At 33.8% G+C, this 19,773-nt stretch overlaps 1 protein-coding gene across 2 annotated transcripts; it reads right to left on the bottom strand.

The window, feature by feature from the left end:
• Positions 1–57: 57 nt before the first annotated feature.
• Positions 58–17,773, bottom strand: LOC111051668 (phenoloxidase-activating factor 2). Of its 2 annotated transcripts, none has more exons than XM_039426187.1 (6): positions 17,695–17,773; positions 8,346–8,640; positions 5,681–6,094; positions 2,801–3,069; positions 1,772–1,935; positions 58–302 (listed from the first exon to the last, which is right to left on the bottom strand). In XM_039426187.1, the coding sequence occupies exons 2-6, from the start codon at positions 8,633–8,635 to the stop codon at positions 105–107; spliced, it is 1,335 nt and encodes a 444-aa protein (XP_039282121.1). In that variant the 5' UTR covers positions 8,636–8,640; positions 17,695–17,773; the 3' UTR covers positions 58–104. The 2 variants fall into 2 exon arrangements, with proteins under 2 accessions (XP_039282121.1, XP_039282120.1); XM_039426186.1 differs by having other exon boundaries at positions 17,491–17,756.
• Between the last annotated feature and the right edge of the window lie 2,000 nt (positions 17,774–19,773).

Here is a 19,773-nt window from a genome sequence, read left to right as displayed (position 1 = left end):
TGAAATTTGGACCGTAAACGACCTACACCATGGAATATCTAATTATGCTATCTTTTCTCCATGCCATCAACTATTAAATAATTCAAATCATTGGTTGAAAGCATTCACTGATAATTGTAGTAAGATGTGTCAAAGTTGAAGAGTCGCATCTTCTGGTCTATCCAGTTTCTGAATAGGGCGGTGTTGACATAAACGCCAGGTGTGGCGGTTCCACATTCTATGCCCCAGGCTATGATTCCGGTCTGGTAGTAACGCTCCTGAGTGCCTGCTATTGGACAAACCAATGGACCTCCTCCGTCGCCCTGTCAACCAATCACAGTTAGGTTAGTCCCAAGTACACCAATTACAGGCCTCTATTTTTGTATTCGCTAGCAGCTTATTTATTCAATAAACGCTTTTTCTATTCTATTCCATTGTCTTTGAAAATGTTCGTTACCATGCATTTCTAAGTAAATATTTGAAAAAAAAACACTTTTTGTTAAGAATAATTGAGGAGTACATTCCACTCCAAATGAGGAGATTCATAAGCCTTCATCAGAGTGTTTTTTTTTATATTTGACCGAACGTAGTGAGGTCTATGTTTTAACTCGGATTTTCTTTTGTCTGTCTGTATGTAACGCGTTTACGGCCAAACGCGTTGATAGAATTCGATGAGATATGGCAGGAATATTCCTTTTTCAACTGCACGTCGATGTATACACAAGGTTTTTTTGAAATTTTGCATTCTAAGGATAATATGAAAAGAAAAGGAATTCCTCCATACTCTGATATCACTATATTCATATATCATCTACTTTGAAGATAGGATTAATCAGACCATAGAATTATTCATAATCAATCAGCTGATAAGTGGATTATTCATTGCATGCATTACACACATGTCTGGCCGTTTCTATTTCTATAAGGTAGGTTTTCAATATTTTTAATGGTGCGTGCCCATCAGTATCAATATTCTCACATTTGAAGAACAAATTTAATAGGTGATTGAAAATAAAATAAAAAATGATTTAATGAACTGCTGAAGAAATTTTAATATTCTTGATTGAAAAAAATGATTTTGAAATAGTTGAAGAATATTTTTATCAGATGGAAATATTATCACTGAACTTGATAAATTATCATATGGGATACAAATTCAAACGTGGACTGAGCTTATTAACGTAAGTGAGTTTTCGATCTTGGAGAAAACATATAACAGTTTTTAAGAGTAAATTATGATTCAGCCGAATCAACCAAAGACCTCAAAGATCTACCCTACCTATCTATTTAAGGTCTTTGTAATCAACTAGAACAGGTGACATCAGATACTTGTGGATGAGAAAACTGCGTGAGGTCTACTGTTCACAGAACTACTATTTAGTTACAGTTAAATACAGTCTCTGAATTAGAACACAGTTCTATAGTGAGGTCCACGTTATAAAGGCAGTGGAGAAAGATAGGGGAACAGCGTTGTCGATTCTGTGTCTTGCCACTGCCTTCTATAGAGGATATCTGATAATATCAAGTGTACCTGTCTCGGCTGCATGGTCTTTAAAACTGACTCATGAATCATAGTGATTTAAAAAGGATGTAATTTGACCAATTCGATGTATTTTTTGGAAATATTGAATGACCAATAAGATTCTATCCTATTCTCTATATTTTGTTTTCTCCAGAACTGTATTCTGCATGCTTGAAATTATTTGTATGACGTTTGCCATGCTTTTTTAGAAAGTGACCTATGTCGATAAAGCAATTTCTATTTGAAAAATGTCTGTTGACGACGACTTACCTTACAAGTATCACGTCCCAGCTCTCCGCCGGCACAAACAAAACTATCATGCAGTCTGAAAAATTGTCCCAGCCTTGTCTGCCTCAATTTTGTCTCGCATACATGTCTTGGAACAATCGGAAGGTCTATTTTCTTCATTATTACTTGGTACTTCCCCTCTTTGCCTGTAAGTTCAACAAGGGAAAGCATATTCAATTCATTTTATTATTAATCACAGGCTATACAACATTAAGCAATGATAAACAGTCATGCAGATTGAAAACATAAAACTTATAACATTCATATACAAACTTGGATTTTATAACTTTTTAACAAGTGGAAATAAAATTTATTTTTTTATTGATTTAATGATACAAAATTATTATTCAATATAATTTGGTGGAGGATCAACAGGCACAGCCCAAAACTGTTCCTCCCCCGAATTTTGATCCATTCAAATAGTCCAGAAAATAGGTTATGCTTTCTCCATTTTATAAAATGTTGTCTAATTTTCTCACCAAACAATCAAAACAAGAAATTTTTAATTTAAAAAGATTGAGATCCAAATTAATAACAAAATTACTCTGACTTGAAAACTAATAGATAATTATATGCCAGTTACAGCTTAATCCTATAAATCAAACAGTAATTAATAAAATGTGGAAAAATGAAAAAGATTTCTCTTGTTTTTCATGTAATTTTCAACTATTCTTTTCTTTCTCTTATGCCTCTACTTTGCTACTTTCTCTTTCCTTCCTCACTTCCTATTTTTCTTCCCGATTTTAAGTTAAATAGCAGAACTCAGTTACATGTTATCCCATTTTAATTCTCTTGCATTATTTTTAATTATTGAACACTCAGCCTCTGCGCTCAGGTTTTTTTGAACCCTGCAGGGACTTCCCGTATTTATTTTATCCTATTTGATGGTATTTCGTTTTCCATTTTATATTGTAGCTTTTTCTTTTATAACCATTGTCATTGATGTAATTATGTTTTTGGGACAAATAAGGATTTGATTTGCTTCTATGTTTTTTTGTACAATTATCTTACCATACTCATCCTTGCCCCAGCCTGTAGCAGTGCATGTAGCAATGTTGGGCACTGTGTTGCGGGGTGGAAGGCAAACTGTATTTATGTATTCGGACAACTGGAGAGGCCGTTGAAGGACGAGCAGTGCTATATCGTTGTGCAGACCTCCGGCATAGTAGTTCTCGTGCACTATGCTTTCACCCACATTCACGTCGACATGGGGCAGAATTTCGTTCTTCGTTTGAGTGTCCCACTCTCCAGCTCTTATCATCAGATCGTTGGTGTTGCGACTACAGACAACAAACAAAACTATTATAATGTATGAATTCAGGGCTAATTTATTGTATTTATAAAATAGAATTATAGTAGCCTTTGAAATTAATAAAATCATAGAATAAAAGTACAAATTATAACTACGGTACTAGTTTCGGTGATCACTTGGGGTATCATGGCTTGTGCCAACATAGGCATTGCCAGGCGCTATTGCGACAAGCATATAGTAATCCTGTCAGGCAGCCCTCAAGGCTCTTGACTCCAATGAAATCAAGTCCAAATTGGTGTGGGAGTGCCACAAAACGCTCAGCAGGCTTGCAACGCTCAACTCTGTGCACCTTGGTTGGGTACCTGGCCATGTAGGCATGGGAGGTAACGAGCGTGCAGATGAGCTTGCTAAGCGGGGTTCTAGTATGCCATTCCTTGGCCCAGAGCCGGGCTGTGGCATAAGTAAAACAACTGCCTTCCACACAATAAGTAAATGGTCCAGGGACTTACGTCACCCTGGTCAAGCACTTGGCAAAAGGCTGCTGGCAGACGCAAGCCCTCGCTTCACCAGCTGGCTCGTGAGTCTGGGTAGAGGTCAGGTCAAGCAGGAGATTGCCCTGATAACTGGACATGGCCACTTCAGGAAACATCTCCACACAATTGGACTCAGAACTGAAAGCCAGATGTGTAGGCTTTGTAATCAGTGTGAAGAGACTGCCAAGCATATCATACTGGATTGCGAAAGTCTTGGAGCTAGAAGAAGGGGGGCTCTGTTTGTCTGTAAGCAACCAGGTGAGGAATGGGATGTTGGTATAGGGAAGAAACTCCTGGACCTTGTAAAGCACACGGGAGTTGGTTTGCCTTACTAACATACTTTGAGACACACAATAAGCTTCGGTTGACGTGTGAGGTTCTTTGAACCTTTGGATCTTTGAATCCGTCTCTTCAAAACATAAACATAAACATTCGGTGATCACATCATCGTCAGGATTTTTTGAAAAATGCTATTATATTTGAAAAATCTGACGATGGTGTGATCGCCGAAACTAGTAGTTTTAATTTGCACCTATTCTCATTCTATTATTTTATTAATAATTTCAAAGGGTACTACCTACTGTAATTATATTTTATAAAAAAAAAGATTAAATCTCGAAAACTTCAATAAAAGAGGTAGGCCTACAGTTCATTTAGTTTGTCAACCGTCTATATGTTTATGTTATTTTTGAGAGAAAATGGACTAAATAAATATAATTTTATTGCCATGAAGTTCATAGAATAAAAGACAACGTCAGTACACAAAGTATAACCATAGAGAAACAATAGCGTAAGTAGATATCCCATGGTATAGGGAATTTATGTCGCAACTTTTACTGTTATCTCAAGCCGATTACTGTCGACTATTGTCAATTTTCACTGTTTTGTTGGGGCGATAGTGTATGAACGGCACAATTTGAGAGACTACCAGCGTCACACAGCTGCATAGGAAAGAAATACATGAACTATCGGCTTGGGATGATAGTAAAAGTTGCGACATAAACGTCCTATACCATGGGATATCTACTTGAGCTATCATTTCTCTATGGTATAACATACTAATAAAAGTGAGATATCACTGCTTACAGCATGAGCTGTGACTCTTGACCACAACAAATATTTAGAAAAGTAAAATGGTTTGGAAACTTTTTATCTATCCATTTGGGTGAGCCAGTTTTGGATTCAGCCTGTTCATGTCTTCTCCTGAACATGTTTATTATTGTACAATGTTATGGCATGTGACTCTGTTAACCATAAATTTAAATAAGTAAAAATACTTAATAATATTTATATAGTTTATAGAAACATAATTTAAGCCGTTAGGACTGCCATACTTCAGTTGAAACGTCAGCTAGAATATAGACATTCAATCCGCAAAATTCACTAAGTTGGCAGTGAATTTTTCAACCTGTCCAGCTGTTGTATAATATTGAGTATGAGCTGAACGATTTTTAATAGTCACACAAGAACTCATGGGAACAATGATACTATCAATAAAAAATACAGAAGAAAAAACAGCCCTTACCGCCTACCTTGTCTTAATTCCATAGAAAGTAAACGTCTTTTTATTTTAAAAATAAAGTAACTATTACAAAAACTTTACTACACAATTTCGTAATATGTTCAAGAACATACTTTTCAGCATTTAAGATACGGTAGTCCTTTGAGGTTTGAGCGCTATGATCAGTTGATCATACTTTGGCCACCTCACGACACATTATGGGTGAAGCACTATTCACAACTCCCCAGTCAATAGACTGCTGTGAAGAATAAACTCAGCTATAACTCTATTCTCAGTTCTCACTGATACCATAGAAAAAGGGTAGCATATGAAGATTTATCCCATGGTATCATAGGGCGTTAATGTTGCAAATTTCAACGTTAACTCAAGCCGATAGTCCTTGTAGTTCTTTTTGTGAAGCTGGTAGTCTCTCATACTGTGCCGTTCTCACACTTTCACCCAGCCAAAACAGTAATAAGTCGACAGTAATCGGATTGAGTTGACAAAAATTCGGCTGGAAATCTGGAGCATAAACGATCTATACAATGGGATATCTTCGTATGCTGGTAGTGTAGTGATTTATGTGTGACCCTGCTGATGCTCACCCCTTGATGCAATGCGCGGCAGTCAGAACGACCTGCGGATGTATGAGCGACGCGCCGCACGCGAACAGTTTGAGTGTGGTATTCTCGTCGATGCGATTGTTGACGAGCAGCGCGAGCATCCAGGGGAACTCGCCAAATTGCGCTTCGTTGTTGACGTTTCCCGTGATCCTGAAGCGGACACCACCCGTGTGTCTCCAGCCACATCCCTCTTTCTGTTCATTCACAAACGGCAGATTAGATGTAGTAGAATGTTCATTCACTAAAGGCGGATTGGTTGTAGAGTGTTCATTCACTAACGGCGGATCAGTTGTAGAAACTGGTTCGACTCTATCCTCCGCAGGATTCCGGCCGTCTGTTGGATTATTCTCACAGCAGACATCCATGTAGTGTGGGCACAGGCTTTCAGGTTTCGATCTGCAAACAACTATTTCTGTGAAAAAATAATCCCATAGTATACAATTTTTTTCAAAAACATTTTTTTATTAATTACAAAAACAACTAACATCCATCCTGAAAGGGACATCCATGTAGTGTGGGCACAGGCTTTCAGGTTTCGATCTGGAAACAACAATTTCTGTGAAAAAATAATCCCATAGTACCATTTTTTTCAAAAACATTTTTTTATAAATTACAAAAACAACTACTATACACGGTAAGGTAGTTTCAGATGTTCAATCCATTTTAAAATTTTCTCAAAATGAACTATTCGGTTAGTAGCCCTAATTAAATACGTTATTAGAAAACTGGATTTCTAAAAAGTGTTCTTCATCTACAATCAGATTCAGGTTATAAAGACAGCACTTATTATAGTGTGTGATCCACGTTATAATGGCAGTACCTATTTGATTAATATTGGTGTTGCTATCCTTAAGTTATGAATCAATATATTATGGTTAAATAGATAAGAGTGAAATGATACATGAGAAGTTATCCAGTATTTTAAGTATAATTTATCTTTAGTGAGTGCCACGTTATAATGGCCTATATTTTATTAACATTGGTGTTGCTATCCTTGTCTATATCTTCGGCAAAGCAGATAGCGCTAACCGTTTTTATAGCACCGCAACGTTGTCAGATCGTTTTTTAACAATGTATACTTGCAATAAATTAAATATTTAATATCAGTTGAGAAAATGTATCATATTATAAGCTAATTTGAAATAGTTATTTGTGCAACTAGTGCGCAAAGTGACAGTTTGCTGCACCGAAAGAAACGATAACGCCCGAGCCGTAGGCGAGGGCGGAATGGCTTCTTGAGTGCAGCAGAGGAACTTTGCGCACGTATTTCACATTAAGTTTTTCCTACAGTTACCATTGAATATGAAAAGTGGGTAATTATGGGTAAAATTGCCTGAAATCCATCAAATGTTTTTCTGTGTAATTTTATTATTGATAAAAACCTTAATCCTAAAATCCTTGTCGTTGTCCTTGGTTATAATATAATTATAATGAATAATAATTAGCGCGTTGTGCTTCGTTGCACCTCTGCTCACTATAGCAGCCCAGTCACTGTTACCAACTTCATTTTGATTTTGCTGCACTGTTGCTCCATATAACTTACTAAGTATTTTGCGTTGCCATGTTGCAAATCTGGAGTGCAGAAAAATTTTTCCCGCACTAGAGCGGAAAAGTGATTCTTTGCGTTCTGTAATCAGTGCAGCAATGGCCACTTTTCAACGTAACTGTAGGAAAATATATTTTCTTCACAAATAAAATATTAAAATGATTATTTGAAACAAGAATGAACAGTTAAATTATTAGGTCAGCACAAATATTACATCCGATTATATTGGTATCAGCTATCCTATATAGAAGGCAAATTAATTAACAAAATATTCCATCTCAATCAAGATAATTTATTATTTAATAATAGAATAATATTCATTTTCTAGACGAAAAATATAATCTATCATTTTAAACAACAATGAACAGTTACAGATAGAATTACTGTACTGAGATATTGCGATTATTCAAATGCTGATAAACAGCATTTAATTTGGATTTTCGTTTAATAATAATTATTAATGAACAGTTAATATTATATCGGATATACTATATATTATATATATCATTATCGGATAATAATGACTACCTTATTATTTTATCTGCCAATGTTGTTACATTAGTGTGTCATTTGCATTGTAAATAAATTAAATGAAATACTGGTATCAGCTATCCTCTGAAGGCAGTACTTCTATACAAGAAGGCAGTAGCAAGGCAGACAATCGGAAACGCTGTTTTCCTATCCATTAAAACGTGAACCTCACTTTAGTCGACTGGCTATCAGAATAGGGAAGTATTAAACTATTAGCTGTATTTTCTCATGCAACAGGGCTGGGTCCAGGTGTTATCATAGATTTTATAAATTAAGGTGAAATAAGTACGATATTGTCAGTTGCACATAATTTATTTTTGCGAAACTTGTGTTTCAATGCACTAAAAGGCTTCATCTTCTGGTCTTTTTGGTCACTAACCAAAACTCTTCGAGTCTAACAAAAAAAGACCACTGAAGATGATGCATTGAAACCAAAGTTTGGCTCAAATAAATTAGGCTATGTGCAACTGACAATATCGTTCTTATTTCACCTTGAAATGGAGAAATTGCACAACATCTCTGTTCATAGTGTAAATTTGATTTAATGAATTGGTGAACGCAACCACTGACCTTATATCGATGATGCCGGCACCGTCAGTGATTAGGGTATTGTTGACACTGCACCGATAGAAAGGCACACACACGCACGAATGACCTTGACTGTTGGTCAGCACATCGGTGATCCGAGGATTATTTGCTGTCACCGGTTCGATTCCAGCACCAGCATTGTCATTCTCTGGCAGATCATTATTATCAATGGCATTGACAACCACTGTGTCGTCATCAATTGTCTCCATGTGGCAGAATGATGACATCATCCCCACAATGACTAGAATCATCAATGATCGAGACAACGTCATGCTATCTGAAAAAAATTATAAAATTCATGACAGCTACACAGCACTATTAGAAGATCTATTGAGCTAGAGTAGAAACTATATTTTCACTATTCACTATCCACTATGTTGTATGCGAATCCAGCTTAATAAGATCATATTTTGGCTTAAATTGATAAGAATATTGTTCGTGAAGGTATGACCCTTTGGTTCAAACTCTTCTATATTTGTTGGAGACTATATTAGATAAGAATTATTTTCCACAAATTCAGAATATGTAAAGAATATTGTACATTGGATTAAATGACTTGTAATTATTATTCTCAAATTATTTCAATAATATGTGAATATTCCTATTTTAGTGACAATAATGTGAAATATTTCTTCTACGTTTGGTTTTGTATCATCTAAATTCAAAAATCTACTTTGTAAAAATAATTGAGACCTGAAAATTTTGTGAAGTGAACAACTATAAGACTTGACCTATTTCGGACTATGTCCAACCTTATCCAAATTTGGGAGAGAAATAGCACAAGGTTACCTTATTTTTTTCTCTCCCCATCAATTTACTTATTGTATTAATCAATAAAGAGTCAATCAATTGTCATAATCCTAACAATTTTTTATTGGAATAGAGTGAGTTGTTTCAAATGTTTCAATAGGCTATACGAATATGAATTTATAGGTAATGTTCAATTATACAGCAGGGAACTTGAGAACAGTTTCACAAAAAATTATTTGTACCAATAGTACAAATGCGAATAGGATTGAATGGCTTCGAAAGTATCGCCATCATAATAAAATTTATTGAATTAAAATAGCCTAGGTAGATTAGGCACTTCAAATTCTTACATTGAAATGTAAAATTAAAATAATGCTCGATTATATAGTACCGTAGGTATATAGTACTAGTAGAGGCATTTTCTAAAGCTTTTAACACTAGTATGACAACTTGCAGATTATATTAATTGTGAAAAATATAAAATATTTACTCACTGACTGGATCATCGGATTCGAAAATATGCTGGGAGTGAATATTTTATATTTTTCACAATAAAATATAATTATATAGTCTGCAAATCGTCATTTCAGTGCCAAAACTTTATGAAATATATCAGATGTAATGGATATTGAAATTAAAGACAATATACCTCACTATAGGCTTATAAGGTAGATATTCATCATTCTTTAATTTTTATCAAAGTCAATTAAATATGAGTAAAATAATGAAAGTAATTCCTGCTCGTAGGTCGACTTTTAACTATATGAATTTGTTTATGATATTTTATTTTGTAAACGTTTGTCTGAATGGATAGATTTAGGAAAAAAATGGGATGAAGACGGATGTTTTAACACTTGTTTTGATGTTGTTTTTTTTTGCAGTATCGATAATTTAGAGCTTGACCAAGGCTGCTTGAATTTTTCAAATTGGAATCTTCAATATGTGATATGTTTATAAATTTTCAATGAAATGATCAACTATCAATGTTATTTGCTGCATAGAAGTTGGTTATAAAAAAATAATTATTGCTGATTTTTATTGTAAGAAGAGTTCAGATGAACAATTGATAACCCTTCTGACATGATTCTGATAATAATGTAGTGAGTGACCTTTCTTGAATGAGTAATTGATTTGGATTTCCTTGTAACAATCATATAAACATGTCACTCATATTATGCATTGAGCCTATCACATTCTCCAACAAAAATAATATTGTTCATCTATATTTTTGGTGCAGGCTCAAAAACGTTACCCACTATAATTTAATGTAGGCATAAATATTTAAAATATTAGATATGACACTTTAAATAGGTATGTATAATCCATAGTCTGAAAAATGCATGACTGGCTTTCAGAGAAAAGAGTGATATACTTTGAAATTTTCATAATCACATAATATTATGAAACTAAAATTCACTTGAAATAGAAATTTACACTGACATAATGTTCAGTGATATATTTTACTATATATATATATATATATATTATATATATATATCTTTGTGTTAGCATTACAAACTCACAAATCAAGTCATTGCATAAACCTGAAAAGTTTTTTTTTTTAATTGAATGGTTTCAACAAAATAAATAGGCCTAAATTAACATAAATTATCTAAAAACTAAATATCTAGAATGAATTATCTGAAACAAATAACAACCACAACAAATAAAAGATGAAAAAACGATAATACTGGCGAATATTTGATATAATTTATGATACTGGCGAATATTTGATATAATTTATGATATTACTAGTAGGTGATCCGTGCTTCGCAAGGGTCTATTTTAAAATTACAAAATGAAAACTTGACGTAATAAAAAATTCGAAATTTGAAAATAGGCCTATAACCATCCTTGGTTAATTAAGAATCTTTATGCAAAATTTCAAATCAATCAGTCCAGTAGTTCAGACGTGATGATGTGTCAAACATAATTTTCCTACATCACGTGCATTTATGAGCCAGCTCTTTCCATTATTATAGTAAAAGATGATTGATAGATGGATGATTTATCAGTATCTTTGAATGAGAATAACTTTTGAACGGTTGAGAAATCGGTGCGGTTTTGATGCGACAGAAAATCAGTTATATTTTCGAATAGGATCCCCAATCATACCTATCATCTAGAGTCCCTTTTAAAAGAAAAGTTCAGCTGCATTTATACAACAACTGGAAGCATGACAAATTGAAAACTTGTCGTAATGAAATTTTGAAGAACTGAAAATAGGCATAAATAACCATCCTCGGTTAATTAAGAATCTATAAGCAAAATTTCAAATTAATCAGTTGAGTATATTTCAGACGTGATGATGCGTCAAACATAATTCCCTATTCCTTACATGTATAAGCCAGTTCTTTCATTTATTATAGTATAGAAAACTGAGTATAGTAAATTATAACTGAAGAATATAAATTATTACTTATTTTATTGTGATCTATTCATGTTTTTCTTATGAAATTCAATGATAGGCCTACACAGCATGAAGACTGTGTCCAATTCATTTGTACTGGTGGTAAAATTTTACATTAAAAATAATTATTTGATAAAATCCAAGTTCAATTGTAATAAAAACAAATTCCTTCAAAAAATAATTGATAATAATACGTTTTGAGGGAAAAAATTAAGAACAAAAAAATTGGGAAGCATCGGGATATGAACCGAGGAACCATCGCTTCGTAAGCTAGCGTTTTTACCGTTGCGCTATACATCTGTTCGAAAGTGAGAGTCTTGTAACAGCATTATAACCTTCTCATAAGAAACACACTTTGGGCTTGGAACTTATATGGAACTTCATGTAGGGTAGCATAGATGAATTTGAACATTAATTCTGAAAAATCTAGAAGGAAAATTGAAATTTGGGCTTCCAGGTGCACGAGATTGATATTTTTAGAATCTATGTTCAAAATTTGGAGATCTAAATCATTCCCGTTTTTCCGGTATGCAATCCACAAGTTGACATGCTTTGATGCGAACAAACGAACAAACACAACCCTACTCTCTCTTATTATATAGATATATTTGTAATTTTATTCTAATGACATGGCCTAGTGTACCTACCTACTGTATGTATTTTCTCGCTGTAATAAAATCATTGAATCATTATAATAAATATGATATTCTATCGTGGTTCATCTTTTTTATTTTGAGAAGCCCTTCAACTTGATCTCCGAGACGTAAATAATTTGTAGAGGACTGTTATTATTATTTTTTTTAATCCAAGCGAAAAACTTCAAGGCTAAAAACTCAGAAAAGTGAACCAGCTTTTCCTGTGTATAATGTTGCCTGTGTTTAGAAGTCAATGCGTTAACAAGGAGTTCAGCTCTTTATTATTCTAAACATGTTTAATTATTTAGAACTTGGACTAAAAAGAACGAGAGACTATCTACACATATTTTTCAAATTGAAAATAAATTTACAAGGTCCATAATAAGTAGGTAATCTAATAAGCAGTTTATGAGAGATTGACATAATTTCTGTAACAACCGAAACCGGTCTTTCTAACTATCAACAAAATCTGTGGTTTTTGACAATTTCTTAGTCTATTTATGAATAATTACCACAATATCAAATTCTCAACTACACAAAAAGGAAAAATCTAATAATACATTTGTTGAGATTTATTGAAATTCCTATATTCAAACCTATAGAATATTATTCTATAGTGAGGTCCTCTTTTTAATGGCAGTGGAGGGAGTTAGGAGAACAGTGTTGCTGATTCTCTCCCTTACCAGTGTTCTCTATATAGAGGATAGCTGATACCAGTATATCTGATGTAGTATCAACTGTTAGTTCTAGCTTGAAATAATAAATTATATTTTATTCGTCAATAAAATATATTTTTCAATTATAAGATAATAATTATTCATAATTATTGGGATTTAATGTATAAATAGTACAGGTTCAGCCTAGTTTTTCCTCCAATGTCATAACTATATTATGGTTGTAGTGTTTTGTATAATGAATGAATGAAAATAATAAAATGTTCTGTTAATTAATCATATTATTTATACATGGTCCAGAAACAATCTGGCAACGTTGCGGAGTTAGAAAAGGGTAGTGCTTTCTGATTTGTCGAATGATAGACAAGGATAGCAGCATCAATGTCAATCAAATACTGTCATTATAACGTGGACCTTAATATGGTCTCATCTCATCAAAAAAATATCATTCTATGGGATGTGATCTTGCTTTAAAATTGTTCGATTATAGAAACAGTTTCAAAGGGGAAAAACTGAATAAATGTGCAGTCAACCAAGGTGTTCCACTATACTAGACTTTTTTCATGCTCCACTCTTTCATCTAATAAAACTGACCGAATTTTTCAAGCTACATTGAATTACGGTAGCTGTTGTAACAGTAATATCACTGGAACGTCTGCTTATTGTTTTCATTCGGAAAACTGTTTATTTAGGTCTATTGAGAAATAGGCACGGTAGCTCAGATCGTATTTCACATTGTCATCATGCGATTATCGATCGCATTTTGTAGGATAAAGTCGATTTCATGTTTAGCATTGTGGAACGACAATACATTTTGAGAGTAGAGACAGAATATTTTCTGTCCTTTGCACCTTTTGTAAGAATTAAATCAATGTCTGTTAACTATATAGAAATACTAGCCATCAGGCTCGCTTCGCTCGCCATATCCGTCTAGACAGGGGGCTCCGCCCCCTGGACCCCCGACTGGATCGTCCAAGAATGAGAACAGCAGGCTCGCTCCGCTCGCCTGCATTTTTATCATATATTAGGACAATCCAGTCGGGGGTCCAGATTAAACGGCTGGCTAAACGGATTTGGCGAGCAAAGCGAGCCTGACTGCTAGTAATATAATATTCCCAGGATTGAAGTAGCAGTGCCCAATCAATTTTTCCGCGATGAATGCATTTAAATCTTCAACTTGGTGCCAACCTAACAAAGTCAACTCAACTTAATGCCAACCTGACAAAATTATTAATTTAGTTGCCAGTTAATAACAACTGTTTCGAAGAGGTACTCTATCTAGATTATAGTTCTATAATAACATATGATATGGAAATTTCAATTATAATTAAGAGATTGGGAGAAGAAGAATATACATGCTAAAAGACGAACTTTAAACCCTTAAAAACTACCCTTAGAGTTAAAATATTGCCAAAAGATTTCTTAGTGCGCCTCTAAAGGGCCAACTGAACATACCTACCAAATTTGAACGTTTTTGGTCCGGTAGATTTTTAGTTATGCGAGTGAGTGAGTGAGTGAGTGAGTGAGTGAGTGAGTGAGTGAGTGAGTCAGTCAGTCAGTGAGTGAGTGCCATTTCGCTTTTATATATATAGAAGATAATGATCCATCAGAATATTTCATATCAATAAATTATACCTAAACATTCATTATTGGATTATGATTGTTTATAGACAGTTGATATCTTATATCAATGCCTGCGGAAACCTTATTCTGTAAATTGGAGAATATAGTCCTCCAAAGTTGAAATTTTCATTAGAGAATAGAAAAATAAAATTATCATCAAGTTGAAGGCTATCAGTGGCTAGAATATGATTAGGAAATCAGGTGAATTAGAAGAGTCACATAAAAAAGGAAATAAAGCCCATTATTTTTTACTAGGAATGAAATGATTAGACGTTTGGCTAGATATTACTGTGGGATCCAATATTTATATCATTGTTATATTGATTGGGCATAATCCTAATTGCAAGTTATCAATAATTGAAAATAATGATGTTACTAAACTTCAATACCAAGAAAGGCTATCAAGAGTATTAAACACATTAGGCTACTTGCGATCATAATAAACTGAGTTTAGATCTATTCTGTCAGGAACTCAGATGAGCTGAAGCCTGATTGGGCTAAATTAATTTGGTATATAAGTAACTATAGTTTATAAAATAGAATTATAGTAGTCTACCCTTTTTTTAAATAAATGAAATAATAGATGAAAAATACAGATAACTATATTGTAATACAAATTATAGTTATAAGTTACAATTTGTATTTTTAATCTATTAGGCCTATTTTATTAATTTCAAAAAAGGTACTATAATTATCTATATATATAAAAGCGAAATGGCACTCACTCACTGACTGACTGACTGACTGACTGACTGACTGACTCACTCACTCACTCACTCGCATAACTAAAAATCTACCGAACCAAAAAGGTTCAAATTTGGTAGGTATGTTCAGTTGGCCCTTTAGAGGCGCACTAAGAAATCTTTTGACAATATTTTAACTCTAAGGGTTTTTTTAAGGGTTTGAAGTTCGTCTTTTAGCATATATATTCTTCTTCTCCCAATCTATTATAATTGAAATTTCCATATCATATGTTACTATATAGAACTATAATCTAGATAGAGTACCTCTTCGAAACAGTTGTTAACTGGCAACTAAATTAATAATTTTGTCAGGTTGGCATTAAGTTGAGTTGACTTTATTAGGTTGGCACCAAGTTGAAGATTTAAATGCATTTATCGCGGAAAAATTGATTGGGCACTGCTACTTCAATCCTGGGAATATTATATTACTAGCCGTCAGGCTCGCTTAGCTCGCCATATCCGTTTAGCCAGACGTTTAGTCTGGACCCCCGACTGGATTGTCCTAACATATGATAAAAATGCTCAAATGAAAAATGTAGGCGAGCGAAGCGAGCCTGCTGATCTCATTCTTGGACGATCCAGTCGGGGGTCCAGGGGGCGGAGCCCCCTGGCTAGACGGATATGGCGAGCGAAGCGAGCCTGACGGCTAGTATTTTATAATTAAAAATAAGTAGCCCTGAATTCATAAATTTTAAGAAGGTAACTATAGATATTAATAAAATTATAAGTTTTTATGATAGAGGGTTCAATTTATGATACTCGCTAACTTATAAAGCAATCAGACTTCCATCTTAATTTTAAGTGATGATTGATATGAAAAGTTAAATTTTCATGAATCTCCGCTTCCCTATCCGTATAAGGAGAATACAATCGTCCTCATCTTTTAGGGAAGAATCAAACATACGTTGAAAAGTTGTCAGAAAAAATCATTCAGGAAAAACAAACTTTTCTCATCTCTTAGAAACCTGATGCGGTTTTTCCTGTAAGGTACCATACTGTTAAATCGATCTCAGCATTTCCGTACAGTAAGGTTTTCACGTTTTCTTCACATGAGTGAAGAAATACTACTCTACTTGGAATACAATGAAAAATCATCTTCTTATATTATGCATTAGGCATAACAAAATATAGAAGGGCACTGGATGATTTTTATTTTATTTGAATTTCAATAAAAACCTGTACCAATACATTGATGTAATACATCAATAAATGAAATTAATTTTTCAATTAAAAAAAAAAAAAACGGAAAATGGCATAAGTGTCCGAAACATGTTGTGACTAAATAGTTTAAAAGGTTATCGGATGGGCACGTTAAATTGTCGGTCCCGGCTGAAGTATGACAGTCGTGAGGCCCATTGACGGCTTAAATTATATATTCAGGCGGTGGGACCTTCCCGAAAGGGACTCCCCACCAACAAAAGCCATACGAATTTCCTTTTTTACTTAGTTTAAAAGGTACCGTACTGAGATTTATATTTTTATTTATATTAAAAGTAGAAAAAAAAACCAAAAAAACTGAGTACATTCCATTATTCCTATCAGTAATATAACATAAGTTCCAATAATCATAACACGAGGCACAGAAATGACATAAGAACTAAATAGATACCTCAAAGTATTCACGACCTCAAAGAAGCTGGATGTTTACAGGAGTAAAATTGTACAATTTCTTGCCACTATCTATTAGACGCTTTTCTATCTATTGTATGATTTAAAAAAAAACTGTTAAATTTATGCTGCAGCAAGAATTATGAATTCATCAAGTGACTGATTTTTATGAAATTGATTTTTGTATGTATGAATTGTGATAATGGTTTTGTAAATGACTATATTGTAGAATTGTGCTTTTTTTGGTTGAAATTTTGTATATATGTATGACTTTGACCATAGAAGTGTCTTATATCAATAAAGAAATTTCTATCTCTATTTAATAGAATTAAATAATAAACTAATATATTAATCATTAAAATACAATAGTTTTTGGCGTAACTGGAAAAAGAAGCCTTGAGCTCCAGCCACGAGTTCTAAAAATAAGAAATAGCCTACATTTTTTTCAATCTAATAACAGCAGTACAAATGAAACAATTCTGTTGATGGATGATAATCTATGGATGTTGAATTTTATCAATTATCCAAGTACTTGATAAACAAAATATAAATTGCGCAGAAAAATAATACCTATATATAATTGTAATATATAATTATAATTTCATTACTATTGGAATTGAACTCAGAATATTAGGATAATGATTGGAACAATTTGAATATAAAAATATTTATCACTGAGCAAACCTGAACTCAGATTGGGCACACAAGGAAGTCCAGTCTTCTGGGAGGTAACAACACCTACTGTCATCCAAAAACACAATGTTGCTAAAATCTATTCTGCGGAGGACCTGTTCTTTTACAAGAATAACCTACGCAAGAACAAGACTTTTATTTTACAAGAACAAGCCGTCGTTTCGAGAAGCGATGCCACTTATTTGAGTGAATTACCCGCACAATGGCAGCAGAGAGATGATACTGTCGACAATCTCCACCAAACACTGACTTGATTTTGATGCGGCGGGGACTCGGGGACAGGGGACAAATGATAGGGGGGTGGGAAGGGGATGAGAGTTTCCCCGCACCGGCCGGCGCAATTGTAGATAATGATACGCCAGCATGACGTCATCAACATTCTGAGATAACCTCAAAGTGAGCGAGAGAGAGAGAGCGTGACACTGATCACAGGTGGTGTGCAACTGAGATGGAAGATGGAGGAGGAATGAAAAAAATGCCGGCTGCTTGAAACCGGCAGCCGAGTGGAAAGAAAAGTCGAGATTTTCTTCTATAGTGAGGTCCACGTTATAATGGCAGTGCTTGATTAGCAATTGTATTGCTATCCTTGTCTATGCGGATAGCGCTATCTCTTTCTCGCTTTGCCCTGTTGCCAATTCGTCTTTTAACAATGTAGAATTGATAATTAATAAACAAAATATTTTGTCATAATTATGAAAATTCATTATAAAATTATTGGAAAATATGATTGATTATTTTAAACGAGAATAAACAGATAATATATTACATCAATAAACCGGTATCAGTTACCCTCTATAGAAGGCATTGACAAGACAGAGGATCGGCATCGTTGTTCTCCTATCTTCCTCTACTGCCATAATAACGTGGATCTCACAATAGAGGTGGCTGTTCTTTCTCTGTTGTGCTCCTGGTGTGTTGGTATTTAACAGCACGGTACCGTTTGACGGTTAATCAAGTGGCTCGATTTAAAGTAAATCTCGTCGCAGTGATTGGCTTCTTCATTGTCCTCAGCTTACTGGTTTTTTTCTTTAATTGATTCGGACGATCTATTTCAGAGCCGTGACTCTCGTGTCCAAGTTCTCACGACAAGATCAACCAACAAGTTTTTATTCGGCGGTGTGAGTCTGTAGTTTTGAATGGGAAACTGTTATTCGTTATAGTTATTTCATATTTTTTGTGAGATTATACGTTTCATTGATTCCAACCGTACCCGGTGAAGTCTTGGAGGAAATAAATGTTCTAGACCTAATGATGTCCACGTTATAATATGATAAAGGAGACTTTTGGCCACGTTGCGGAGGTAGAAAAGGATAGCGCTATCTGCTTTGTGGAATGATAGACAAGAATGGCAACACAATCAAATACTGTCTTTCATACTGTCATTTTTATAAAATCATGAGTTATTTTAAACTAACGTACCTGAATTTTTAGAAATTAATAAAAACAATATAAAAATCTTGAAGTACCCTTTACTTTTTAAAAACTTTAAAATAGTTCAACAACTAGTTTCGACCCTAACTTGGGTTATTTTCAAGTTAAAATGTAGAAAATAAATAAACAAGTTGATACTATTATGTTTTTCTGAATTTTCAGATACCGTACATGTAAAATCAAAAATAGGCTACCTTTCACTGATCACTGATCAAGAGACAGATCTTCAATGTATTTCTATTGATATCCATGAGCACGTATTGATATCCATGAGCATATATTGATATCAATAGAGTTTTTCTATCGATTTCTATGGATCTCTTCCACTAGGGAATATAAAAATCTTGAAGTACCCTTTATTTTTTAAAAACTTTAAAATAGTTCAACGACTAGTTTCGACCCTAACTTGGGTTATTTTCAAGTTGAAATGTAGAAAATAAATAAACAAGTTGATACTATTATGTTTTTCTGAATTTTCAGATACCGTACATGTGTGAAATCAAAAATAGGCTACCTTTCACTGATCACTGATCAAGAGACAGATCTTCAATGTATTTCTAGTTGATATCTGAAAGGAAAATTGTATGATATTATATTATTTTGCAAAAGGAAAGTGGAGGAAAAGTCTCACGGGTATGAAAAACTGAAAGCACTTGATGTAATTAATAAACACAATATAAAAACATGAAGTACTTAGGTACCCTTATATTTAAACCATTTTAAAATGTAGGAAATTTAAAGTTGATGAGAGAAAATTGCAGAGTGCTAAAAATAATGAATTAACAAGTTTTACTGTTGGCGATTTTTCTTCTCACAAATTTCCTGTTACTTCCATTTTTTCCT

Source organism: Nilaparvata lugens, chromosome 4 (genome assembly GCF_014356525.2).
Source record: "Nilaparvata lugens isolate BPH chromosome 4, ASM1435652v1, whole genome shotgun sequence".
NCBI classification, from domain to species: Eukaryota; Metazoa; Arthropoda; class Insecta; order Hemiptera; family Delphacidae; genus Nilaparvata; species Nilaparvata lugens.
The sequence above is the reverse complement of the archived record's forward strand: the minus strand, read 5'-3'. Positions and strand labels throughout refer to the sequence as shown.

What these genes read in the sequence shown, in the direction of transcription:
- LOC111051668 (XM_039426186.1), bottom strand. Translation starts at nt 17,554, where the DNA reads ATGACAGTAGGTGTTGTTACCTCCCAGAAGACTGGACTTCCTTGTGTG. An exon ending in GCCGGCATCATCGATATAAG is followed by an intron (nt 6,095 to 8,345) that starts GTCAGTGGTTGC and finishes AGTTGTTTGCAG; the next exon opens with ATCGAAACCTGAAAGCCTGT. An exon ending in GCCGCGCATTGCATCAAGGG is followed by an intron (nt 3,070 to 5,680) that starts GTGAGCATCAGC and finishes TGTTGTCTGTAG; the next exon opens with TCGCAACACCAACGATCTGA.